The 27,797-nt window shown below is 35.9% G+C and overlaps 1 protein-coding gene and 1 long non-coding RNA gene across 6 annotated transcripts in view; one reads left to right on the forward strand and one right to left on the reverse strand.

The window, feature by feature from the left end:
• Positions 1-24,506, forward strand: part of MKL2 (MKL/myocardin-like 2) — a 79,489-nt gene extending 54,983 nt beyond the window's left edge. For 4 of the 5 annotated variants that reach the window (XM_014936386.1, XM_014936387.1, XM_014936388.1 and 1 more), the window contains 9 exons: positions 3,764-3,904; positions 5,206-5,453; positions 6,992-7,145; positions 9,357-10,382; positions 11,775-11,930; positions 14,963-15,121; positions 15,416-15,553; positions 17,021-17,081; positions 19,062-24,506. In XM_014936386.1, coding sequence (XP_014791872.1) covers positions 3,764-3,904; positions 5,206-5,453; positions 6,992-7,145; positions 9,357-10,382; positions 11,775-11,930; positions 14,963-15,121; positions 15,416-15,553; positions 17,021-17,081; positions 19,062-19,600 — 2,622 coding nt within the window. In that variant the 3' untranslated portion in view covers positions 19,601-24,506. The remainder of the gene's footprint in view (positions 1-3,763; positions 3,905-5,205; positions 5,454-6,991; positions 7,146-9,356; positions 10,383-11,774; positions 11,931-14,962; positions 15,122-15,415; positions 15,554-17,020; positions 17,082-19,061) is intronic. The other variant, XM_014936390.1, reaches the window with a different exon arrangement.
• LOC106884793 lies at positions 3,205-3,757 on the reverse strand. The gene is made up of 2 exons (XR_001411289.1): positions 3,582-3,757; positions 3,205-3,362 (listed from the first exon to the last, which is right to left on the reverse strand). It is a non-coding gene; the product is annotated as an uncharacterized LOC106884793 (long non-coding RNA).
• Positions 24,507-27,797: the final 3,291 nt, after the last annotated feature.

Below are 27,797 nucleotides of genomic sequence, written 5' to 3' on the forward strand. Positions count from 1 at the left end.
CACTTGCAGGTAAAATTTGGAAGTCTGTAAAAATGTATTTCATGTACCCATTAATCCTTTGTAGTTTAGGATAACAACTAATGCAAGGAAAAAGTAATTTACTCTATGGCAAGAGGAGAACGTTTAACACTGTAATACCCAAGCAATATGAATTTGAGGCAGGGTTTTTGGGAGTGTGGGGTTGTTTTGGTTTTTGTTCGGGTTTTTTGAAAGTAATTAACTTTTCCATTTTCAAGAGTTTTGTTGTGCTGTCATTAGAGCCTGTTTTCATAGCCTAGAAAGGGTTGCTAAACAGTATGTGTGAAGTCAAATTATTTGTTTCAGTTCAAGAAGGACCAGAACGATGAATGGTAAAGGATTATGTAACAAATAAGCTGAAGTATCAAACATTTAATATGCTTTTTATATGGGACTTCAGGAAAAGAAAATTTAAGAATCAATGAAAATTGTTAGAATCCTCCTGTGCTTTCTGGTAATACTGTGCATGACACTTATTCAAGGAAAAACTAAGTGCTTTTCGAAATGTTACTGCTATAACTAGAATAAGCCTTTTATACTTAATAGCAAGAGGAGTGCAATATGTTGGAACAGAGTATCCAGAACTCATTTTTAAAGGGTAAGTCCCTCTAAAGTCCCCTGCCAATTCTTATGCAAGTCCAGCAAATAACAGATACTGTGTAGATATCGGATGCTTTCCAGAGCAAACACTTTCAAAGTTGGATATAAAAATAGAGGCATTTATATCTTTAGCCTGACACCATAAACTGACACAACCCCAAGACAGGCATGTGTGCAATGTTTCAGTGACTAGGCTTGGTGTACTGAATCTTGCAATTTAGTAAAGCAGCATCGGCTTTTCCTCTGGATGGCTGCCCTACAGAGGATGAAAACCACGGTACAGTTTAGATAGGTTATGGCAAACCAGCTATAGCTGCAGCAAAATGTATAAATGTATAAAAGAAACCCTGAGATAGAAGGGAAAATTATTATAATTTAATTGTAAGCGACAGTCGGAGAGCTTAGTGCATGCAGACTGGCAGCTTGATAATTGCCATCCCAGAAATAGAAAAGAACCAGGACATAAAGTTGCAAAATGTATACCAAGTGTTTTTAGCAAACTGATTTGAGTCCTTTGTGGTACAATCTCATGGAAGAATAGTAGAGCACAGGAAGAAATGAATTAAGGAGAATACCCATCTGACTTAATTAGAATGCAAGGTTTTAGACTGTACTCTGAAGAAAAAGGATACTTACTGATAGGAATATAAGGGAAATAGATGGGCTTTTATAAAAAATATTGTACTAGGTGATCAAATTTTTTTCTAAAACAATGGAAATGCAACTGATCTCACCTGTCTGGATTTAATACTGTAAGGTATTAAACACTAGCAAAACTGGAGAAGATGGAGATTAGCAGAGATAAGACAGAAAGAGGGAAGTATTGGTTTGAAATGAAGTTGGTAGTAGTGCTCTGCAGGAGTTGATTTGGGGACATTCTGGTTTCATGTTACTATTAACAACCTTGACATAAGAATGGGTCACGTAACAAAAGTTGGAAGGCATAGTCAGCACAGAGTTGGATTGTTGTTATGCAGAAAGAACTGGTTGATTTGGCTTTTAAAAGAGGAATGGAATTCAAATATAATGGAATAGTTCTTAAAAAGAAAAATACACAACACCTCTCCTTCCCATGACAAAGAAATGTGGAAACCTGGAGACTGACTCAAGAGAAAACTGAGGAGGAAGACGGTTGGGGTGCAGTGACTGTGAGCTACTGTAAAATTCCAAGTGTGTCAAAAGAGATGATTCCAGTAGAAAAGTTAATGCCAACGCAAGAATACAGTGAGACCCCATTCAGAATATCCTATACATTCCAGTTACTTATATCCAAAAAAAGACTAAAGAAAACTGTAACTCAAACAGGAAAGGATGGTCAGAGAATGAAAAATCCCTTCTGTGAGAAAAGAATAAAATTCGTTTGTGCAGCTAGAAACACATGGGCTGAGATCTGTTTATGTACAGGATCTACATCCCACCAGAGGGATATTGATTACAGAAGGAAATAGGTTTTAAATCGGAAAACAATTTCAGCACAGAAAAAATTGATCTGACAAAGTTAAGCTCAGTGAAGTTTGATTATTAGGTAGGAAAGCTTTCTGGAATTTTCTGGTAGGTGTAGCAGTGCCAGGAAAAGAATAATAATAAAAAAGTCCAAAGGCTATATGGAATTTTGCAAGTTTATAAAAGAAATTACACATATGATGTAACAGCAAGGGCACAAACTCAGTAAAGTTCAGGCCACTGGACTGTACCTATACAGTCTTATAACTGTGCTGGCAAATACAGATGAAATGCACCTCCTGGCACAGTCGGAGGTATGGTTGCCATGAAAATACAATAGGAAGCGTCTCTTCAAAATACAAAATACTGCTCTGCTGCTGTGTGATCATTCTGAAACAAGAAGTTCATTTCCCTATGTTGATGTTCGACCTTCATGAAAGAGGCTTTTCGGACAGTACTAGTTTAGGTGGCAAGATTCTCCTTGTGTACACAAGATTCTGACTTCAGATAGAAAATAATGAAGGCCTTAATTCCATAGTAATAAAGCAGTGTAACTTCAGTAGGCTGCTTCAGGATATGTGTAGTGTGTCTAGGGTCAGAGTTTAATTTTGCTGCAAGCAGAGTAATAAATGGTGGTAGCTCTACTAACAGGTGCTAACAATCCATTCCATTCTTCCTTTAATGATTTTAACCCGTATCTCTCCTTTTATTTATAATTAATAAAATTTTGTTTTAACTATTTTTCTGTACTTGCATATGAAAGTACAGGAATTAGTTATACTCTGAAAAACTGTAATTATTTAGTTCTAGAAGCCTTCATATTTGAAACTTGGTAATGCTAACAAGAAAAGAAATTTATTTGACATGAATTTTCCTTAATTCTGACTGACTACCTTGAAGAGAAGATTTATTTTTTTATCCTTATGCCAGGAGCAAAAGTACTTCAATGACAGCTGTCAGTTCTAGAATAATTTTGCAATTTTATAGTTAAGATTAGTTAATCTGATTCTGGGCTACCAACCAGAGACAAATACATGTTAGGAGCAGTATCAGTAAAATGTTCCTGACCTGAATGGGTGAGGTTATTTCTGAAGGTCCTTCCAGCTCTTTTTTATGATTTTTGTAAGAAATACAGAAAGAAAATGTTGTCATGATATTTCTTTATTTGTTTTCATGTATGTTACAAGGAGAAAATAATGCTGCAAATTAAAACAATAGTATAAAGGTTATGAAACAAAGCCCTTCCTGAGGGCTGTTTTTGTATGTCGTTATAAATCTCACTCAGTTATCATTCTTTTTACCTGCAGAAAAAACAACAATAAAATTTTAAAAAAAGTTAATGTTGGAAAAAAAATTTATTATGATAAACTACAAAAATTGATATTACAATCAATTACTATTTTGCTTTGGTGAAAGTAGAAGTAAATCCTGTATTAGTAAAAAACAGATTTTGCATACATTTACATGCAGTAGTTAAAATGCAAACTAAGAAGTCAAGGTAAGAAACCAGTTTATCTTACCTGCAGTATTTGAAGTGTGCCAAAATGTATATGGATGAGTTCTGTTTTCGCCATTCCTCCTAAAAATATTTTGTGAATTTGACATCATAGTAAATTATCTTAACCTTTTCACATTTTTTCAATTATTCAGATGGTGGATGTTTTTAATGTTTCTCTTTTTCCTTATATTTTTTTAATACTAGTATCCACCTTTAACCTCTCCAGTTCCTGAATTTCTCAAAACTCCCTCTACAATTGAACAGCATGTTACACGTTCTACTGCTACAGCCACCCTGACCACAAATACAGTATCTGCACCAAAGCCTGGGCCGACGTTAGTAAAGGTAGGTATCTGTAATAATGGCATCTGAGGACTATATTCTTAATCTATGTCCTTTTCCAATGCTATATTTAATGAAAAAATACACAAGTAGTGTTACAGTGCCCCAACTAACAACAACTTGTATTAGCATTCATGAGAACATACTGGGTTGTTGACTGGAAGGTTCAAAGATCAACTATCAGCACTTGTAGGGACTAGCTGATTATTTCAAGAGGTCTGCATTCAGTCTACCTGTAACCCAACTGGTGAACGGCATTGCTCCTTTTCTGCAACTATTTTCTTAGTTCATTTATTGTATAAGCAGAATGCACTCTGTGAACAAAGTTACTGTATCCTTGTATTTGAATATCAGAACAATGTACTCAGTTCTCTTTTCTGCACTGACCTAGCCAGCAGCATGGGAAACTTCTTCAAATACAATTACAGAAGGGGTTGTGTTGAAGATGTGTATAACATTTCATTACAGCAACTTTGACAAAGGTCTTCAGCTGTGTAATGATTATATGTATGTAGGCTTCTACCTAATACATGAAATTAATTCTCGGTTAAATTTACAAGGACGACCTCTAATAGTCAATTTCTAGTATAAATTTGGCTATATCCAGTGAAATCACTGCACTTGTACCAGGCTTACTTAATGCAGGACCTTAATGACAAATTCAGATATCACTCAAAACAGGTTATCTGTGTAATAAATGTGCATGGATCAACACAGGATTTCTGCTTTGATACTTCTGTGTGACTGGGTAACTGTCTTCAACTTTTCACTTAAAATATTTCAAACAGTTTGTAAAGAAAAAGAGTTTTATCACACGTGCAGATATTGCTAATAAGGATACTGCTGAAACCTTCATAAGAGTAATCCTCTAATTTATAGCACTGTCTGTCCATGTTTTTAATCTAGACCTGTTGTCAGTACTTCTGACCTGCAAGGGTTTATGGACGGTGTTTAAGATACAAGCTTTTGCTTACACAAAGTGCTAAGTGGCTTTGAACTTAACTGTTTAAGAATGCCTCTTTGCAATGACAAGTTATGGCTAGAAGAATCCCTTGGCTTCATTTGTGCCATCTATTAAAAAAGCATTCACAAACTGTGATTTGGTGACCCCTTCTTGTGCACTGTATAAGCCAGCTGGAGCACATTAACTTTTGAAGGATGGTAAGTGATCCTTTTGGGCAGGTTTGCAGGGATAATTGTATTCAGCAACTGTGCTCCTGTACGCTTTATCTTCATACCTTGCATAACTGCTCGTAAATCAGATGTCTGTTATTGTTGTTTCAATCTTTTCCATTCATAAACAGCAAAGCCACCCAAAGAACCCAAATGATAAGCATCGGAGTAAGAAATGTAAAGAACCTAAGCCACGGGTGAAGAAATTGAAGTATCATCAATATATTCCACCTGATCAGAAAGGTGAGAAAAATGAGCCACAGATGGACTCCAACTATGCTCGTCTGCTACAGCAGCAGCAACTGTTTTTGCAGCTGCAGATCCTGAGCCAACAGCAACAACACTACAACTACCAGACAATTCTACCTGCACCGCTGAAGTACGTTAAGCATTGTTTCTGTCCTTTAAAGAAAAGATATATACATCAGTTATAGACTTCATACTTTAGAAGTAAGTGTGTTTTGCAATTGTTAAGAGACAGTTGGAACCCAAGAAAACTTAAATGGCAGTGTGCATCACTGTGGGTATTGTTTACCTCAGTTAACAATGTGATGAGGTGGTTCTCTCGGTAAAATACTCCTGAAGTCTGATTAAGCTTTTAAGTCATCCTAGTTATTTTTGTGTGACATAGAAACAGAACCTCCTACCTGTCAGATGTATTTTTTCCAATCAGATGCATATTTGAAACTCAAAGCATTGATGCAAAAGCAAGAAAGCTTTGACACCATTTTCACTCAAATATTACAGACAATGTCTTTTACAAAGACACATATTATTGTTGTGTTGTTATTGTCTTTTTACATCAGTTTCAGAGACTGTGTTTTTGCAGTTTACAAATAAAAAGAAACAGTCATTTTAAATTAGGTAAAATTTTTATATTGTTTATAGCCTCATCTCTAATGCTTATACGAGGTCCTCATCAGTGTTGATCTTTAGGACTTTCTACAGTGAGAAGTATAAGTATACTTTCTGATTTAGATGTAGAAGCGGTCAGAAAAATACATCTCCAAGGAGTTGCCAGCAACCTATAGCAGAATGAGGCGCTATCTGCAGTTTCATTCTCACCATCTAAGACCAATCTTTTCCTAGAAGTGTAACATGCCACAATTGCACAACCCTAAATTCAAATGACTTTCAACTTTTTTTTTTTTTATTAAATGAATTTTCACTGAGTTACTTTTCCTCGGCAAGTAAAGCTAGAAAAGTTAAAGATACCATCTGTGGTTATATTTATAATTACCATGTATCCTAACATTTGGACTGGAGATGTTTCTGCCTGCTTACCCACGCTTCTTATGTTCCATTTACTGACATTTCTGAATGTTTCTTCATAAAACAGTTGAACGAAATAAAAGAGCTGACTTAACGGTACCTAGTGTAAATTATAGCATTCTTACATTTTTTACAATTATTTGTATGAGATTCTTCTTATGAGTAGAGCTGACAAAAATGTGTCATCTTCAGAGTAAACTACCTTCATATTGGTCCTTAATAGATATGAACATTGGCCATGTATTTAGGGTTGATACGCAGAGTTCAATATTGTGGAGGTTTTTTATTGATGTCAGAGAAACTAACTTACTTTTTTGTTTATCTGATGATTAAGTTGTATAACAGGTTCTGCAGTCCTTAACATCGTTCAGAGATGCCATGACAATAATAAAAACTATGAAGCATGAATTAGTATGCTTAACTGAAGAGAAAATAAAATATCAACTTACTACTCTGTTATGTTTTCTTCTTTGTGCCATTTTACTAAAAATATTTAATGGTAATGTCTTATATTAAATATGTATTTGTAAAATAAAAATTATTTTCATTAACTTGGTAGGCACTAGATTCAGAATCACAGCTGCATGACTGAAAACATAACATATTTAGCATTGACATTGTCCCCCTTTTTCTTATCAATTGAAGGCCACTGAATGACAAACAGAGTAACAACGGGAGCACGCCACTGAGTACTTTGAACAACAGCACACCGACATCAGCCGCCAGCTCACCAAGGCAGAATAGTAATATTCCCAACCGGAAACCTGGACCTCTACCTTCAAGCTTGGATGACTTGAAGGTAAAAAACGAGAGGGATTTGTTTATTACTTTGTATTGCTACATGTCATAACTTGCAAACTGTCAAGAATAAGCCCTGATACCATTTACCAATGAAAACTGTACTTGTCTCTTTACTGTTTAGAAGAAGGTTGTCAAATTTTTCATACACAACTCCTTTAGACTTAAATATTTGTTTTGATTTAGCCTCTTCACATGCATGTGTTCTAGAAATGACATTTCTTTCCCAAAGAATTAGAAGAGGAAGAAGTATTTCAGACAGGTGTATAGGTACATAATTTGATACCTTGAGTTAAAGTATGAGGAGCACCTTGTGAAGTTTTAGCCCAGGCAGATTTAAACACTGGAACAGTAATTTTCTCATCACAATTTTAGTATATAAATGAAGAGGTATAGTTAAGCAATATGAGTTAAAAGATGCCCTAATAATAACATATTCAGAGAGGTTACTGCTATAAAGCCAACACAGAAATAACACCAGTAAAAGAGAATAGAAAATAAGAGATCTTCTTCCCAGAGTTCAGCACATCACCTGAAAATAAATGCAAAATTTCATAAAAGCTTCTTGAAGTTATAAATAACTGTGTAAACTCGGTTTAAACTGTAATATGAAGGTGTTGCGTAGGGTTCTCTTCCTTCAGAAATACACTAACAGGAATTAATGCCATAAGGGACCTAATGAAAATGAATCTGAAGCAGCTTGTGGGGTTTTAGATTCAGATCCTTTCAATAGCAACTAAACCAATGTGCCAAACCTGAGCAGAGGAGCAGGGACATCTAGTGGGTAGTTTATCCATTTCTTTGTTCCTTTACCAAGGTGTTGGGTTTCTGAGGTATGGGAGTCAGTATTTTTTCACTCTTGAAGGGATAAAGAAGAGGTTTTGGAAGATAAGATTCTCAAGACAGGTTTTAACTGATGACCATACATTACTATCTTTTAATATCAAACAAGTCTATAAGATGCTATTCAAACAACAGTGTTTGAAATAAGCTTTTCAAATTTTAAATTATTAACTGTTAACTTTTTAAGATACTTAAGTTAATATCTGAATTTGTGCTTTGCAGTGATTAAAGCTGTTCACTTACCCATTTTTACATAATTTATTGGTATTCTTGCTAATATGGTAACAGTAACATAAGCCATACTTGCAGACCTGCTGCTGGTGGTTTTAACACTGAATCATCTAAATCAGTTCTGATTAAGAATTCAGAAATGCATAATTGAAAAACAGAAAAATTGGAATGAGCTCTCAAGCAAGTGCAGAGGATACCAGGCTGCGGGAAACAGCTGATAATCACTGTTAGGTAGACAGTTATTTAACATAAAATTGCTGTGGGTCTTAGAAATGTTATGCAAATGATTTTCATCATTTCTAAATCATGAAGACCTATAATTTGAAATTCTAGATTGACAAAGTACTGAACCGTTACTGAGGTCAATATCTTTTATTCTTTTAGAGTTGCTTTTAACATACATGTAGCCCAAACACTACAGTTACATGTGGTGTATTTATATCATAAACAGAAGCCATTCATTGTGACTGTTCTTTTTAAATCGCTATTTTGAAGAACAGAATTAATTTATACTCAACATATTTGCACTTGACTTTGTCTGTAAGCTTACTGGAAAATTGAGAACACTTTTCTAACAGAAATTAGATTAATTTTGACTGCTTATGCTTTTTATGCTTGTAAAAGAAACCCAGATGGCACATAGCTGTAACTGAAGTTGCTAATTAAAGAGAGTGCCTTTTGTGTTTTATGGGTCTATTGAATCATCCAACTGACCTGGTAAAATTTCTCAGAAATAGATCTATCTGTCTTGATAGTGTAACAAAGGGGTTCAGCGTGCTAGTTTTCACTGCTTTTATCTGCACTGCTGCCATTGTCTACAGGTTTGCTTCAGGGGTTTTTAACCCAGAATTGGAGCTGTATGTTCATTTTTCCATTTTGAATATATATGAAATATCAGCATAACTTTGCTACTTTTCATTGTACAACAACTGAACACGCTGAGGTTTTGGCCTTACAGTGAAAGTCAGCAGCAGGTCATGGAAATGTGCTCATGGATCATGCGTGCTGTCAGAACCAAGAGGTGTAACAACTTGCGAATACCCTGAGAAATAATTTTTCTTACCAAGATGTAATTAGGTAGAATGTATGTAAGGTTTTGTATTTTATTTTTTTACTATCATGCTTTATTTTATTTCAGGTAGCGGAGCTTAAAATGGAGTTGAAATTGAGGGGATTGCCAGTGTCTGGAACAAAAACAGATCTTATTGAGCGTCTGAAACCCTATCAAGATCTTAATAACAATGGGGTTGCTACTACTAGCTCTGTTACAGTAACCACTTCTACTGGGGCCACAGGTAACACTGGGGAAGTGACTGTGGCATTTCCTGTTGCAACACTAAATAAACCAGCGGCTAATACAATATCCAGCTTCCCTCCAGAAAAAACATCTACTGGACCTGGCAGCAAAGTAGTAAATACTGAAAACATTAGCTCTCCTTTGCCTATATCTCCTTCTCCTTCAGAACAATCTAATCTAAGCACAGATGATACTAGTATGGCAGATACTTTCACAGAAATGATGACCATGATGTCACCATCCCAGTTCTTAAGTACTTCACCACTAAGAGCAAATATGAGTGATGATAATCAAAATCGCAGTACTGGAAGCATCTCAGCCATGGAGTTTGATGTAGCAGAAAAGGACCGCAAGCTTCAAGAAAAAGAAAAGCAGATTGAAGAGCTCAAAAGGAAACTGGAACAAGAGCAAAAACTTGTGGAAGTATTGAAAATGCAACTTGAGGTTGAAAAACGGGGACAACAGCAACAGTCTCAAGCTTCTGGTAACTCAGCTGCTTTGGAACAGAAGCAATTTGGTGCTGCTGTCAAAGACGAAAATGCGCTCACTGACTGCTCTAGTACAAGTCAATCTGTACCTGTAGCTAGTCATTCTTTAGGACAATCGGTATATACCAGTGGCCAGAATCCAGTTGCCAAAAAGGCGGTTGTTATCAAGCAGGAGATACCCGTGGCCAAAGCTGAACCTCAGAATGCCATTTCTCAATTTTATGTTAATCCACAGAGGCAGCCGCAAACTGCAGTTGTTGCTCAACCTCAAGCTTTATTAACTACCCAAGGAACTGCACAGCTGCTCCTTCCACTATCTATCCAGGGACCGAATTCTACCACTGCAGTGCAGCTACCAGTTGGAAATATAAAGTTGCAGGTAAGGGTGCTTTTATTTTTCATCTTGTAAGCTGCATGGTGCTATTTGTGTAATTTAGTATAAATAGGTAAGTGTGCTGCTTGTTAAGATTAACTTAAAAATCAGACTTCACTTGTTTCTGCTTTAGGGAAAAGAGTAGAAAAACTTAAGAGCCAACCTATAACTTCTAGTACTTGCTTTGCGACCTTTGTTCTCGGATACTACTTCCTGAAAAGTGCTTGTCTTACCACGTACTACCTCCATGCAGTTGGTTTTGAGTTATATCGTCAAACACCACCATTTTGTTAACTCCAAATTGTAACAGAGAGCTACAAACCCAGTACTTTATTTGGAGGTATACCTGTTTGCAAAATGTGTGTTTGAACTTCCTGGTGTGGTGATGGCTCGTTATATTTTAAAATGTGAATGCCAGGTTGCAGAACTCCAGTGGAGTTATAAAAAGAAACCATAGTTACACAAATATTATTTCTAGGCTGATTATAGGTAGTATTGCAGTGAATAAATACAGCAGAAACCAAGATAGGTTGTAAACGAAGAGCTGTGAGTAATCTGACCAAACTGAAACAGTTTAACCCGTTGGTCTGAGGTAGAATTAAGCATATACTTCCCAGTGGCATTACTGGGACATAGCTAGATGAAATCCCCTGCCACCCACATGGGTATTGTGCCAGCAAAGTACGCTTTCAGGTCCAGCGTGTACTTGGTGGTTGTGGCATGTTGTGGGGCTAGGCTTTGGTGCTAGCATGTGCACCATCACACCTCCCAATACTTATGGGGGCTGTAAAATTCTTATGGGGGTGGGCCCCACAGTCCACAGTGCAAGAGCTAGTCCTGGTAGCTACACACCCAGACAGATCTTTGTCTAAATTGTTCTAAAATCCTGCTAGAATTCTGTAACAACTTTAAACATCTTGTTCTGGTATTTCACTTCACTGATACTGTACAAAGTTTTCCTAACTACCAACTAAAATTGTGTCTCCTGAGGTTAGACATGCTTCTTGCCTTTCAGCGGCTATTGAAAACTACTATGATCTTCTTAAAAGTCACCTTTTTCTTGCATCATCAGTTTCATCTTTCTGGTTACTCAAACTCAGTTCTTACAGTCCTTTCTTACTAGCTGTGCTCTATCTCTTATTTGCATTGCTCTCCACTGGACTCTCTCCTGTTTATCTTTATCTTTCCTAAACTCTGTTGGGAAAATAAACACCACCTTTTAGCTGGGAACTCACCAGTACCAAACAGTAAAAAATTTGTCTCCATACACAGTTCACGCTTATACTTCCCAGAATAGGTGCTATTGCCATTCTGCATAATCTATGCAATAGATTTTTTTACATGATGTAATCTACTGTGAGATAAGAATAATGCAAATATTTTATCTTCATCCTTTAGGCTCAATCACAAGCTGGAATACAGACCCCATCACAAATACCTGCTCCTAATTCTTCCTCTGGCCTGGTCCAGACAGCACCTCAGATGCATACTCCACAATCAAAACAAAATACCACCACGCAGCATGCACTTGGTCAGACCCAACAAATCAGAAAGGTTTGTGGATAGCAATAAGCATTGTGATAAATAGTTGTGTAATCTAATTCTAGGCAGTACTTTTAGAATCTTTTGTGTTTCATCTGTGTCATATATAAATGATCAAGTCACCTAGGATCTCTGTACTATTTTTTTTTCTGTGTGATACAATGGGCTTGTAACTCCTCCTCTTTCAAAATTTTAGTCCATGCGGGACTATTTTTCAGTTGCAGATAAATACATAAGGCTAAAGACTTTTTATCTTAATGGTACTCTTATGGCATCACTCTTAGGACATTTTGTCATGTTTGTCACAAATAGTATACCAGGTATTCCCGTCAGTTTCTCTTATTTGCCATTGGCTCAAAATGGAAGATTCTTGTAAGCAGCTCTTAAGAGAAAGCTTTTACCGATGGTTTCAGAGATTTATTCTTCTACAGGCATTCCTTTTAGTTTTCCTACTTTCCTTGTTGATTTCCTCCTTACTTATGAGGAAAGCTAGGGATTGGATACAGAGGACATCAGTTCCAGTGAGTCAAAACCCCATCATACCTATAATACATCTCTTCCTCAGGAATGCAGGGAAGGAGTCAGAGAGAGATCCTTCTCTTCCTCTCTACCCAAAACAATCAGCTCTGAAATTTTGCATTCCAAAACATATGTTCATCAGCACTGGATGCACAGCTGTGAGTGCTAGCCCAGTCATACTCATATCATATAATAGTTTGGGTTGGAAGGGACCTTTGGATCTGATTATCTTTAGGTGACCTACTTCCAACCCCCCTGCCATGAGCAGGGACACCTCCCACTAGACCAGGTTGCTCAAAGCCCCATCCAGCCTGGCCTTGAACACCTCCAGGGATGGGGCATCCAGCAGTTCTCTGGGCAACCTCTGCCAGCACCTCACCACCCTCACGGTAAAGAATTTCTCCCTAATATCTAATTTAAATCTCATTTCAGTTTAAAACTGTTAAGCCTCATCCTATCACTAGGACCCTTTTAAAGAGTCCCTCACCATCTTTTCTATAGGCCTTCTTTAGGTACTGGAACAATGTTTTTTTAGCCTGCCCCGAGGAAAGGATAATTCAGAAACAACTGAAATTTCAAGATGAAGAGGGTAGTTTTCACAGTGTGTTATGTAACTGTTACAAAATAGCTCAGCCTTCAAATTTATATTTCAGTTTATAGAAGTACGTCATAAACCCCATGTTCTGATGTGATCTAAAGCTTCTACCTGTGCAGTGTCCCCTAATCTGCTTCTCCTAAGGCTCTTGTTCCAGATAAGAATTTATCTTAGAAGATGTATAATTATGCCCTGCAATTCTTCACACAACTGGCTAATAACAGGGAACACAACTAAATGAGCATCATCACTCTTCAGTCTGCTTGTTTGACCTGTTTAATTTCATGGACATTGAAGTTATCCTACAGACATCAAAACTGACATATATCCAAAAAGCAGACAGATTTCATCCAGGTTCTCTGGGATTTGGTGGGGGGCTAATCTTACTTTCTTAATTTGACAGGTCCCATATAGAAATTTTCCAGTCATCCTGTACATGTACTTGTGCCAGAGACCTGCAGTTTTCTTTCTTTGCCGTCTAGAAGTTCCTTGAAACGATTGCAGGAGATAACCAAGAATGGTCTTTCCTCCATTCGGATCAGTTGTCATGGAGACCACATAGTTCCCAGCAGACTTTAGTCTCCGTCTGGCTATCATGGAGCTGAACAGCCTGCTTATCCTAGCTGTTTTTCTCACACATCTACTGCCATCTTTTACACAGGAAACCAGACAGTGTAATTGCAGTTTTTTTACATCAGAATATATAATACTGATATGATACAATAGATCAGGACAGTCTTCATGCATTCAGCATTAGATTTGCCCGTCTGCTGTTTTCATTTCACGAGGCTTGGATCTTTCATCAGGCAGACTGAACCAATGAACTGTGAGTGAGTAATGATACTTATTAACACTTTTTAGTGAAGCTGGTCTTCATGATAGTTATCATCTCCATAAACAGTTGTTTTCCAGAACCAATTTCCCTTGAAATCATCTTGACTTTCTCAGTTAGCTCAGATTTTTAATGCAAACCAGCTGATTATTCCATTTATTTTCTCCTACACACTTGAGGCGTCTCTTCACATTCTAGTTACTGCATGGCCCTTGTTCTTCAGTTCATTCAGTAATAAGGAGACATCTCCACAGCCATTCACCTCAGTAGTAGACAGTTGGAAAGTACAGCAGTTTTCACACAGGTGATCCCGGTGACTAACAAAAACAGGTATTGATATTCAGACTGTATTCCACAAAGCTCTCTTAGCTTTATCTCCATCCCTCATCTAGGATTTGTTACACCTTATGTGGGAGTGACACTGAATTTAAAAGAACAGTCTTATGCACTTGTACCTTCATAGAACCTCTTCCTTCCCCTTTAACTTAAAAATATGGGAAGCAGGATTCTGCTTGGAATAATTTGCAATGAGTGTATGGACTATCATTTGAAGAAATAAAAACTTCATGTACATACCAGTAAGCAAACTTACTGTTGATACCGAAGTTCATCAGTTATATTTTTTGCCTCTCCCTCACTACTCATAGATGTCTGTAGTCAAATTAGAATTCTATGGCACAAACCAAACCATTCTGTCTTAGAACAGGCAGCACAGGACAAGCGTGGATACATACAGCAGTTTGCATCAGGCCAGAAATATGTTCATTTTATTGACTGTCCACTAGGTGGGGAAATCATGCATACTGTATTAAACTGTTCCATACTCTTCTGAATGTCAGGCTTCCTGGAAAACTGCAGGGAAATATTTTTAAATATTCTAAGTTTCTTTCAAAGAGTAATTGTTCTAGATTTACAAATTACTCTGCTGGAGGGAAAAATCAGTACAAATAACATTCCATTTATAGGGAATTTAAGCAAGCAAGGATTTAAAAAAAAAAAAAAAAAAATAAGTCTTAAACCTTATAGATGTCATTTACCCAATGTTAATTTAACAAAAAACAACCCACAACCTAAGACTGCTATATTAATCCTTTACAGGTTTTTCCACCTGCCACATCAAATACCGTATTTTCCTATCAGACTGCACCAGTTACAACACCTTCACAAACTTTCATTAATAAAACATCAAACTCTAACATTCATACCGGAGGTAATCAGGTTCCCTCTGTGCAGAATGGACCTGCTACTCCTAATAAGGTAAGATTAGCACAACAATGTTCCATAAAGTTTTATATTATTATTCTTAAATAACATGTGACTGTGTACATATTGGAGTTCACTAAAGGAGGAATAGTATTTTGTAGATTCTCATAATGCATATATGTATATATATGTGAGAATGAGAGGATTAAACTGTTGTTTTATCCCTCTGATTTCCTATGCTATTGTTATTTGTAAATATGTAGATTGGTATAACAAAATAGGATCACTTGATACATCTTGAATTCACCAGAACGTATTGTTTAGTCATTATTTTGTTATTTGATGCAGCCTGGCTCTCCATCTCAAGCCCAGCCTTATATTGTTCAACAATCCCTCTTCAACAACACAGTATCCAAGGCAAAAGATCCTCCTCGTTATGAAGAGGCCATAAAACAGACCCGCAATATTCAGACATCACACCGTGAGGTAGTTATTTTCTCCTTTTTAGTCTATTAAAACAATTTTTTTCTTTAGAATTATCGAAGCCAATGCTTATTTTAATTTTTTGTTTGGTGTCAAAATTTTCTAATGTACCCTGTTAATATTTTCATAACTGTGTTTAACTGCAGGACTCCTGTTTCATGATTCTTTTTATTAAACCAACAGACATGTAAATAAGTCTTACAGTATCCAGTTGGTGATATATATAATTGGGATAATGCTGCTAGTGCTACTTAACAATACCTAGCCTTCAACTGACTTGTTTCAAGGATGTATGATACCCAAACTTCAGACTTAGAAGAGAGAAAATATATTCATATTTTCCAAAGTGAGTAAACTTGAGGAGAATGTGTGTGAGTGTGTTTATACACACTTAAGCAAACATATATATATATATATGAGCATATGTGCTTGCTTCAAAAGAGGCTATATTTAATGAGCTTGATGAATAATCCTACAGAGCGCTTTGTCAGTTTACCATGATACCCTTCATGTTGGAAGAAAGTTGCAGATAAAACTAATGAGCATCCCTAACCTCATGCATTTCAGAGCTATCCCAAAAGATAAAACCTTGTAGCGACTTAGTGTTGGTTGCTGGTTTTGGGGTGGCAGATGCTCAGGCAGAAGCACGGCTATCTGAGGCCATTTCGTATATTCTTGGCAGGTGTGAGACATCCCCACAGCGAAAGCACACACAACTCCTTCTATCACTACCAGTTAGCAAAGTGCCTCCCCACTGGCCTCTTCTTGGGAGCTAGATCTCTTAATGACAAATTACATCCCATCCCTGGAGTATAACCAATGTTTTAAAACAGTTTTAGTTTTGAGACCATCATAAAAGCTTCTACTTTTCCAAAACCTGTTTTGAAATAATAGGTTTGTGGGGGTTTTGTTACCTTACCTTAAGGTGCAAATATTCAGGAGATGGCTGTTTAAAACAAACAGATAAACAGTTGATGAAAACTTCCCCCCCTTTAAAAAATTAAAAAACATGAATCTACAAATTGGAAGAGTGAGGGGTGGGGGAGGCCCACAAAAAACCGAAACAACTTGCACTTAAAAAAATGCATCTTACATGATGGCTATTTGCAGGATATCTCTGAGAGAAAGCAGTTCAGGGTGCACCCTCAAAGTCTTGCAGTTATTCCAGATACCCTGCTACAAAACAGGGTTTTATCCCTAGTGTTCTGCACCTCTCTTCTAGGTTGCTTTCATTAAATCTTTGTCTTGCTTTTCAGATTTTTTCCCCTATTCCTTTGTACCGAAACTGACCACAGGGATTACAAGTGTTTCTCCAAAGTATTTCTCTGTTTCTAGATTGACAGTTTCGCATGAAGAATTTTAGTCTTAATCATAGGTTAGTACATATGTACTACTGAGAGAAGCTAGGATCAATCAGCTTAGGAAAAAATACTACATGAAAAAGCATAACCCTTTTTTTATGCACTACAGATTTCCAGTGCGCACAGTCAGCAGATGGATGATCTTTTTGATATTCTCATCAAGAGCGGAGGTAAGCTAATTGACATTTGTGTGATGTAGTGATTTAAAACCTAATAATAAAAACTCGATTCTATGATCAAAGGAAAGAATTATTCCAGGGAGAAGAGGTAGAAGCTATCCAGACTGGATGAAACTAGTATTTCTGAAAGTTTGCAATAATTATCCATTGAAGAAAACATTTACCAAAACACATGCAGTCAACCTGCAGTGGAACTTCTCTGCTTGTAAATTAGCCCAGGCAGACCTTTGCAATCATCCACACAGCATTCAAACAATTAAAATAACTCCTTAAGTGAGCACAGATGGATTTTATCAAAATTGGAAAAGTTGAGCAAGCCCATATAATGTATATTGAAATTATACAAAAGACAGAATAAGGTAAGAGTTAACGCATGTTGATACTAAAATTTAATTAAACATGACCATGTATTATCCACTCTAAACATCAGAGATACATTACTGGGAAAAGTATGTATGAGCTACATAGAGACATGAATGAATAACAACTTCCTATGTCAGTTAAAGTAAGGGAGCTATCAGAAAAAGCCTGAAATAACTGAAGTAATATACAAAGTAGTTTTGCAGTTAAAGAAGGAGGCTTTTAGGCATAATTAGGGTTTGTAGACTAAGAAGCCATTACAATACTGAGAAATGTTCTGGTGCCAAGCAATTCAATTAACTTAATGTTTTGTACTACTGTCATACAAGGATCTCGACAGCAGTGACTGCCAGAACATAAGTGACTGATTGTAGGCTATTAGAAGATTTTAGCCATATTTTAAATATCAAAGTATTTTCTCTTTCTTGAAGCAAATTGCAAAGTCAGCTGAAGAAAATGGAGTGACAGACTGAGATAAGTTACCTGTGCAGTGAACAACTCAAGCTAAATTAAAAAATTCTTTCAGTGCTTTTATTAAAATATTGCATATGTACTTCCAAGTTCTACCTCTGGAACAGAGGATATAGAAATCATTGGTGCGCTTACTTATTTGCTTTGAGTGCTACATTACTAAACCTATTTGATCTTAAAGGTAACAACTGCTCCATATTTGCCAAGTTGCCATAAAAAACCCAAATGTTTCCTTACCATCTTGATGAAAAACAAAGTAAAGCATTCAGGGTTTTGTGCTTACGTAAGCAAGTTCTACACTGAAAAATGTTTATTTTATTAATATGCTTCAGGAGATTGAGAAGGGTCCATGTAGTAATGCTTTGCTTTTCATAAACAAGCATTTCAATAGGTACTCTTACAGGTTTTAAGAAGATGGGTCTTGCTTGGAAGAGTGGTGCAAAATATATTGTCAACTATATTTTTGCTGGCAGAAACATCATCTGTGCTAGAAGCTTTATTTGCATATTCTAGTCTGTCTAATCTTATTTTTGCACTCCATTCATGTATAAGAATTACTTGGAACTTAGTTTGCTTTATTTCATTATATTGTTACTGCCACTATCTTACATGGAACTTCTTGACAGAAGAGTAGCTTTAGATTCTAGAATCAGGAATAAATGCATCCTAATCACATCAATGGGCCTCTTAGACTCTAATTCATCGAGGTGGACACAGCACCAAACAGGGATGGAACTGAAAATTGGTCCAGGTATTCTTCTCTAAATGAGGGTATGTGTTGATTCCATAATTATTCTAATTAGTCAGAAGAACTATAAACGTGAAGGAGGTAAAGCTAAAATCCAGAAAAATGTTCCTTTTTTCATCACTATAAACATTCTAATTAGCTGAAGCATTACTGGAAGCAGAACTCTGGAACTTGTTTTAAAATGCTTTGTTGTTCATAGAGTACCTGACATAGTCTGATGTATGTAGTGTTTGTATTATCAGAAAGACCAAAATGACTCCAACTCCTTTGAGTTCACTGTGGATGCATCCCAAAGTGGGCAAAAAGGGGTGGAAGTTGTAAGCCCAAGGACGTATGTCATTATCTTTTCTGAATTCAATAGTGTTTTTCTTTTTTTTTTTTTTTTATTACAGAGATTTCCCTTCCAATAAAGGAGGAACCATCTCCCATTTCTAAAATGAGACCAGTAACAGCCAACATCACTACAATGCCAGTAAATACAGTGATATCCCGCCCACCACCACAAATCCAAATGGCCCCTCCTCCTGTGTCCTTAGAATCAACAACCAGCTTGTCTATAAGTCTGGAAAACCAACTTGAAGCCCTCTTGGATGGAACTTTACCATCAGGTAATGAAATTCCTCAACTGACAAGCAGTAATGAGGACAGAGAGTCATTTTCTTTAATTGAAGACCTCCAGAATGATCTGCTTAATCACTCCAGCATTTTAGATCACTCTCATTCACCCATGGAAACTTCCGACGCACAATTTGCCACTAATAATTCTTGTCTGTCTCTTGACCTTCCTGATACAAATTTGGACAATATGGAATGGCTAGACATTACAATGCCCAGCTCCTCATCTGGACTCACTCCTCTCAGTTCTACTGCCCCCAGCGTGTTTTCCACTGACTTTCTAGATCCACAAGACCTACAGTTGCACTGGGATTAAGCTATAGCAAATGAGAACATGACCTGCAAGTCTTTTTACATCAGAGGTCCATTATTATACCATTCTGATTGCAGTTAAGATAAATTAAGACAGTAATGTTTGGAAGAACAAATGCTTGAAGCTAATTCCTTATTGATGTTCAAGTTTACAACAGTGAGTTACTTTATGTTCCTATCAGTAATGCAGATCAGAGCCCTCTGAAAGTTGCATTTCACATGTCAAGAAAGGATGATCATACTTACTGATTAGAAGTACCCCAAGGTAAATGTATCACAGATATTTAAGAATGAAGTTATGTCTCAGACTTTGTAATGCTTAAATGAGCAAAACAACATGGCTTAACTTAGAGAGAAAAAGTGAGATTCCAACTGTCTGTATTGGCACAGTGAGCAAATGTTTGGGGGAGGTATCACTGCACTTCATTGTTCCTGTGGATAGCCTGAGCCAGGTTCAAAATTAATTGTGAGGGCAAAGGCAAGTAGAAGCACTGGCTGGTTCAGTGAAATTTCATATATCTAGTCTCTTAATTTGTTCAAGTTGTTTTTATATTTTGGGTTTGTGGTTTTTAAAACTCTTCCCCCATTCTTTAATCACGAGGGAAGAATTTAACTGCATCCAAAGGGACATTAAGTGTAACTGCAAGAAATCCAAGGTAGCTACGCCAGGTAATATTGAGAACACTGAATTTTGTATAGCAATTCTCTGGATTTAATAGCTGGGTTTTAATGTGTATATCAGACAGTCATTTGTATACTCTTTTAACTTTGTATAGCTTATTTTTGTGAACAGAGGGGAACAGTGGTCTTCAAACAAAAAATTACTGTAATGGAAATAATAAATATCCTAATTTACTTTGTGTTTGAGGATATTTGTTAGATCATTGAATCCAGTATCTCAGCATATTAGAACAGTTTGAGGAAGTAGAAAAGTTTAATTAATGCTGTTGTGCACTATGATCCTGCAAGCACCTATGCAAGAATAGTCCCAATGCCCTCAATAAAAGATGTTTGTAGGATCAGACTGAGTTGCAGGGGACAGTACTGACAGGACAACCATCATTTCTTAATGAATACTTTATCTATTTGAAGCTTTATCTACCACTACATAACATCAGGGAAGCTAAATGGAGAAGCTGCTCAGTGAGAATCCTAAATAGCACACTCTTATGGAAAATTATAAAAGGCTAATAAGCAGTATCAGAATGTACTGTTTTGTGATAAGAAGGCATATTTCATACCTGAAACAGATAATAGCAAAAATTAAGCTCTTACCTCACAGCACATGAAAATATTACTAATATTATTTTTTTAAAGCCCTTAGTTGGTTTTTTTCAGAGCCTTTTATGAAAGCAGTTGAAAAAACAAACAAAAAATGTAAACAGAAGTAAAATACATACTCTGTAATTCTATGGTTGTCTTCTCAGGTAATAGCTGTTAAATGTTGCCATAGATGACATAGGCTGATAATCAAATATAAAATTGGAATTATTTCCTATGAGGGAATTCCTAAATTAAGATAAAAGGAAACAGTCTCCTGTTTCCTGAACAATGGAAACGTGGTATTCTCATTGCAGAATTCCTCCCTCACCACCAACCTTCAAAAATAACATTTTGTAGGAACTACCGAAAAATGCCCTGAAGCTTTTGCTTACTTCTTAGAGTAATGAAAGAGAGAGAAATAATGAAAACAGTAAGTAGCTGTTAACTATTTAGCAACCTGTATGACATTAAAAAACCCAACAAGCCGCACAACACAATCATGTTAATATCAAACTAAATGCTTTTGTCAGAAAATGATGTGGAATTAACTGCAAATTTATGTCACCAGATATACAATGCAGTCTGGTTTACTAATGTTATAGAATTCCATTGGCTTCAGATAAAATAGTGGATTATTATCATTGATTCAGGGTTTAAACTGTCATCACATGTTTGCATCATATCAGTTATCAGCACTTTAAATCATTATATATCTTCAATAGTTTTACAGGCCAGGATTTACTTTAATCTGAAAGTCCAGAAAAACAATCTGTGGAGATTTTCACAGCAAAAGATTAAGTTGAAAGACATATTTCCTTATTCCTTCTTGCTGTCCCTACAGTAATTGAGTACAATATTACACATGGACTGTATGCCTTAAATTTTGATGGTATAGGACTCTTCAATAACATTGAACAAATCCATTGAACTTTTTGCATTCCTTTTCACATCATGTTATCTTGAGAGCTAATACTCTGAGATACTAAGTGCCCTCAGCTGTTACGAGAATAAGAATTAAAGACTCTTGGTCTGATAGGAACAACTTTGAATGAAATTTAGTGTTCTGCAGTACTGTCAATTTATTATGTGTGATACACCAGACATCAAACCACATGTGCGGTTAGTTACCCCTTTTTGACCCTGCCTCCTGATTAAATAAGAGGCAAGTAAATTAATTTTTAGCAGACAAATTAACCTAGAGCAACTGTACTGTCATTTTTGATGTGCATGTAAATAGAGCTTAAAACTGGCAAAGTCATCTTGCTACAAAACTATCCTTATTGGCAGCGTAGAATGTTAACTAATCCATAGGAATCTATGTGCAGAAATAAACCCAAACAGTTGAGATGTGTTGTTATCAGTACAGTATAGCTTTCTACTCTCAAAGTCTATTTGAAAAAAAAAAATACTAAAAAATCTAAGGGATCATTTTAGTTTTTAAAGTACAAATATTCTAGTGTAGGGAATGTGTGATTACTTTTTTGTACATTTCAGAATTATGTGTATTAAACCTTATATATAATGGTTTGCTTTAGACTTTGTTCTGAAATGTGATATATTTGCCATAGTTATATATGCCTGTTATGGCAGAAATAGGTTTTGCTTAGACTTTTGTGTGTGCATGTTTTACATGACAATTTTTGTAACAAAAATACAATACATTTTAGAAATTTCATCATGACTGTGCAGTTTGACTGTACAGAACTGAATATATTTCTCATTAAGAGAACAGTTGCAAAGGAATGCACTGGCACTAAATTTGCCATTTAATGGCTGCAGTATACTAACAGAACACATCCTCTCAAATGTGTTGTTAGTAAATTCTTCAAAGTAATTAGAATACCATTTTATCAGTGTGAAAATCAAAAGTTGGTACAGAGAGAGCTCAGACATATGTCTGACAAGGCTACCGTTAATCAAAAGGAGACACATCCTGCATTTAATACAAAAATGGTATTTGTTACGCACTTTTAGTGCCATTCAGCATTAGTTAAGGCAAGTAAGTTTACAGGCAAAATTTTGTTTAACAGTATAAATAGTTAAGAAATCATTGTCATAAATTTAGCAGTTCTCTCTGATAATAAAATGAAATTTAGAGTCTAATCCAGCAATATGGGTTTGCAGAATCAGACCTTTAAAAAGCTGAGGCCACAGCTTTTAGAAATAATCACTACTTAATACTGATTTTTTTTTTCCTGAGGTATTTCTAAATTCACCAAGAGGAGTTATGTTCAGGGAAGCAGATGATCAAAATAGAAGTTTCAATAATAAACTTTTATGTTACATAATCTCAAACATTTTGATGCCTGAAAAGTGTGGGCACCATAATTGGAAACCAAGCACAAGCTGCTGAACTGCTTTTGAGGCAGAGAAAACACAATCACAGAACACATTTAACTGGAAGGGCATTATGTAATCAAGACACAGTAAAGCTCACTGATGTAAACAACTATTATTTGGATAGCATCTTCAGTGTATTATAAACTTAAAGCAAATTCTATTAAAACTGGAAAAAAATTCTTCCACTTATCTCTAGTAAATGTTGTGTTAAAACTCTTTATGTTGTGGTCTATTAAATTGCCTTTTGATGACTTCTAGACCATACTACAGATGGGTTTTTTATGTGAGATACGTGGAATGGAGTTGCATATAGTATATAAATGGCCAACAAAGAGCATCCATCCACTAAAAGCTGCAGTAATCTCAAATATTCCTTTTATACCAGTTTGAGAGGAATAAAGTGCAAAAAAGAGACACCTACATCATTCTGTAGTGTCCAATACTGAATATAAAGACTTTTTAAGTTAAAAGTGCATAAATGTATTTGTAGAAATCTAGCCAAAAAAGCCATTCTAGCTATGAGAGCAAATTCTCAATAAAAAGCAGGGAGTGGTTAATAACTATATAATCACACTATTTTTATAAAAAATACAGCTCAGATATTCAAAAGACAGCCTAAAATAAATTATAATAATATAAAAATTTAAATAGGAACCAAAGCATTGCCATTTATATTGCCAAAGGAGGCACTTTGTATTTTGAAACATAGAAAATTAAATCCCCAAAAGTATTATCCATACTTTTTAAAATTAAGGATGTAGATATTTTCAAAGCTGTTTTTGATGTTTAACAGTACAGATCTGTTTTTGTTGTTTGAGCAATTTGTATTAAGTAATAGCACAGGCTTTTTTCCAGATAGGATTTTTCTTCACAGTACTGCTTGCAGTAGAAATAACGCTAACCCTAGTAGGTGTTTCTTTTCTTTTTTTCATAGTCATAATTATGTCTTAGCATCTCATTTTGTGAGAAGAAGAAGATAGACACCTGTCTCTAGGGCGCTCTTCATTTAAGCACTACTTTACTAAATGCAAATTATGGCAATCAGGGCGTCAGTTTATGTATTGCCTTTCTATAAGAAACCATGATGCCTTTGTATTTGCTGTTTGCACCCCTAAAATCAATTCCATATGTTTGAATGCCATATGTTTTGCACATTGTACTGTATATATGTAATGCATACTGTATTTTTATATGTGTACTACATTTATCAAATATTTTGTACATAGTGGCAATATTGTAGCTACTGAGGAAATGTTTGATATTTCAGCATTTTTGCTAAGTGTCTCAAATAAAAAAGGAAAACTGTGTTCATTTGTCCATGCTTACTACTAAAAAGTGAAAAATATCATTAATAGTAATCAACAAAAATTCTCTTACAAGTTAGGAACATTTAGCCTATGTTCTAAGTATCTTTTCTCACAAAAAGGAGTAAGAATGAAATCAGCACTTAGGCAAAGTCCAAAAGAATGATGGTTTATCTTCAAAATCAGAGCTAAAATCTGTAAGAAGAGATTTCTTGAACTCTCAGTTTAGATTTGGACTTTTAAACATTACCATTATTAACTCCTTGTCTGTTTTTTTTATTCTTTTCTCAAGAAAAGGTGGGGTAAGAATCCAGACTTTTTAGTACTTTTTGTCATTTAAAAAAATAAAAATTCTAATATATGCACAAGTGTAAGTACCTTACATAACACACAGGTAAAATATATATGATACTCTTCAATATATTTTAAATGAAGAGGCTTCATAAAAATTAAAACAATTGTAAATAATGACCTTTTTATATCGGTCATTAAGCTGTACAATCCTTATTTTGTAATTTGTCATCATATTTTCATTACATGCAGCTGCTGGGGTTCACACTCTCACACCTCATCTACTAACTAGTTCTCTGAAAAATGACTGGTTTTTGGATCAGCCCAATCTTAAACCCTAACCTTGCAGGAATCCCTATCCTGTCATAGTACTTTCTAAAAGTATGAACAGTTTGGAAGGGAGTACTTTTCCTGGGCTACCCAGAGGGTAACCATGTGTTAACGACACAAACCTAAGAAACTCTGACAGTGTAGTAAGAACTCCAGAGACATATTAAGTCATTTTGGACATTGTTCTTTTTCACAAGAGCAAAACACCTTATTTAAGAAGTCTTCTGAAGCCTAGTGCAGAATATGACTTTACAGTTACATAATGCATGCATTGACCAGGTATGACTGTGTAGGGGAACTACAGAGATCACTGAACAAACAATAGTTTAAACCCATCCCTATCAAAAGAAATTGAATCAAGAATTGATCAAAACTCAAGATGCTGTAGTAAGACTTGGCAAAATACAGTGATTCTAGTATGTATTTTTGTCAACCATGGAGAGTCAAGTTGCTAGCAAAATTCTCTAAGGATAATCTTGGATTAGTCCACGCTTTTTGCTGGTGGAGAGAGGAACAAGGTGCAACACTGAAGCCATGTGTAAAAACAACAGCAAGGGAGACTGGGCACTCTAATACTGTTCCGACTCACAGTGCCAGGGTGAAAAAGGAAGAAGGAAAAACCTGGAGTTTCTTCCTCCCTCCAAGTGGTATTTTTTCCAGGGAGAGGAAAAAGAGCAGCTCAAAATACAGAATAAATGAAGCACTCCAGAGAGCTGCAAGTTCCTGTTGTGAACCTGTCATGTCACTGCCCTGGAGCAGACTGTTAGAGTGGTTCCACTGAGCTGCTCAGATCAGGCCGCCCAGATACATCTCTTAGAAAGCTGTGCTTGTGCCATTAGGCAAGCTTCTGAATATTCCCCAGATAGTTTAACCTCATTTGTGAGTCAAATGCAACATTTTGTTCACTTATGCAAATGAACCTTTAAGGCCTCTTAGAGTGAAGTCTAATGAAACTATTAAAATATCATTACAGATTACTGGGTGTATTTCACCTTGCGATATGGACTTCTGCTCCTAATTGAGTTACAATGTCACAGATACAGAAATAATCCCCAAGTAAATGTATGTGGACTTTCTTATCAGCTACAAAATACTGCAATTCTTTTTTATACTTTATAGTACTAGTCTTGAATTTAACAAGAAAGTAGATTGTGTTTAGATCACATTTTTCTGAATAGAGGCTACCTGTAATTCTCTAATGTTAAATAAAAAATAATTTGTAAAAAAGCCATACAAATAAGTACAAAGAATAAGGTGCTTCTGAGAGAAATTAAGGGATATTTCAGACCTATAATAAAGCAAAGAAACAATTAGAAAATTATTTCTCGTGACGGCAAGGTTATACCCACTTTCATTCATGACTCCCAAATTCTTCCAAGATTTCAAGAGTGCTGGACTGTGGGATTTTGCATTTGCATTTTTATTCTGTGCAACTTGTGTTCTAGCAACACCTTTGTGAATTTCTTCAGGAGAATGAGCTATGAGCTGTTCAATATGCACAAACTTCTTTTCATGCTGAAGCTGCTTCACTTCTATGGTAGTTCCCATGATACTTCCTCTTGTGGAGGCAGTCCCCATACTAGATCACTTGTCCTTTCCTTATTAAAGTCAGTTCTAGGCTGATGACATCCGAACTTGGGCAAGTGTTACAAAACCCATAAAGCAGTAGATAGTACACATAAACCAGAACAAATTAAAACTTACTAATACACCCTGTAAATTTAATAAAATACCTTTTCTTTATGAACTTTAACCATTCTAAAGGTTTATAGGCCATATATGCCACAAACTTACCCTCAGATATCACACAAACATCGCAAAGTAAGTTCAGCGCTTTTTGACTATGTTTGTGCATTCCAGAATTTATAGTTAGAATATTTCAGAGATAAAGCACTTGTTTTGGTGCCAGCACCCTTGATTGCTTTACAAAGATCAAGAAATATAAACACATAACCCTCCCCACCAAAGTGTGTTCATATTAGTATTATGATGTAAACATAAAGACAAGAAGGACTGATGAAGTTTGAGATTATGCTGAACTTCTTCCAGAAGCTAAACCCTGCTTTTCAATAAAATAATAAAACTCAATTATATTAAACCATGCTCTACAAATGGCCATTAGCACATTTGTCTTTACTCTTTAAATGCTATATAGTCCTGCCTATTAGCTTGTTGTGTATCATACAAATGGTGCTAGAGTGACATATTTCTTAGAGTATTTGTACTGTCTCAAGCTAGAGCCGTTTCCTTGATAGCAAAGAAAGTCACACACATTGCCCCCACACCATGCTATACTCTACAACCCCATTGAGACCTTTCTAAAAGAGAATCAAAGTAACAAAGTAGAGGAGTGTCTGAGAGGCTGCAGCTAGAAGGGTTTTTTTTTTTTACTTTAAGTGTTTATCGGTAAAATCATAGAGTAACTCTAAGAAGTATTTCCCTTCACATAAAAAACTACCTGAAGATGAGTCTCTGGTCTTCTCTGTAGAATGAGGACTGCAGGGCAACTGTACTGTAACACTGCATCGTTCTTGAATCCCTCCAAGACAACTGTTAATTAGAAGTTAAAATAGTGAATAGAAACATTCTTACATAAAGCTAGGACATAGTCTAACTTAAGTAATTGATAACGGAGGAGCATTTCAGCTACCTCATAGCAAGTCTTTATAAACT

The sequence above is a fragment of the Calidris pugnax genome, unplaced genomic scaffold (assembly GCF_001431845.1).
Source record: "Calidris pugnax isolate Ruff unplaced genomic scaffold, ASM143184v1 scaffold17, whole genome shotgun sequence".
Classification (NCBI taxonomy): domain Eukaryota; kingdom Metazoa; phylum Chordata; class Aves; order Charadriiformes; family Scolopacidae; genus Calidris; species Calidris pugnax.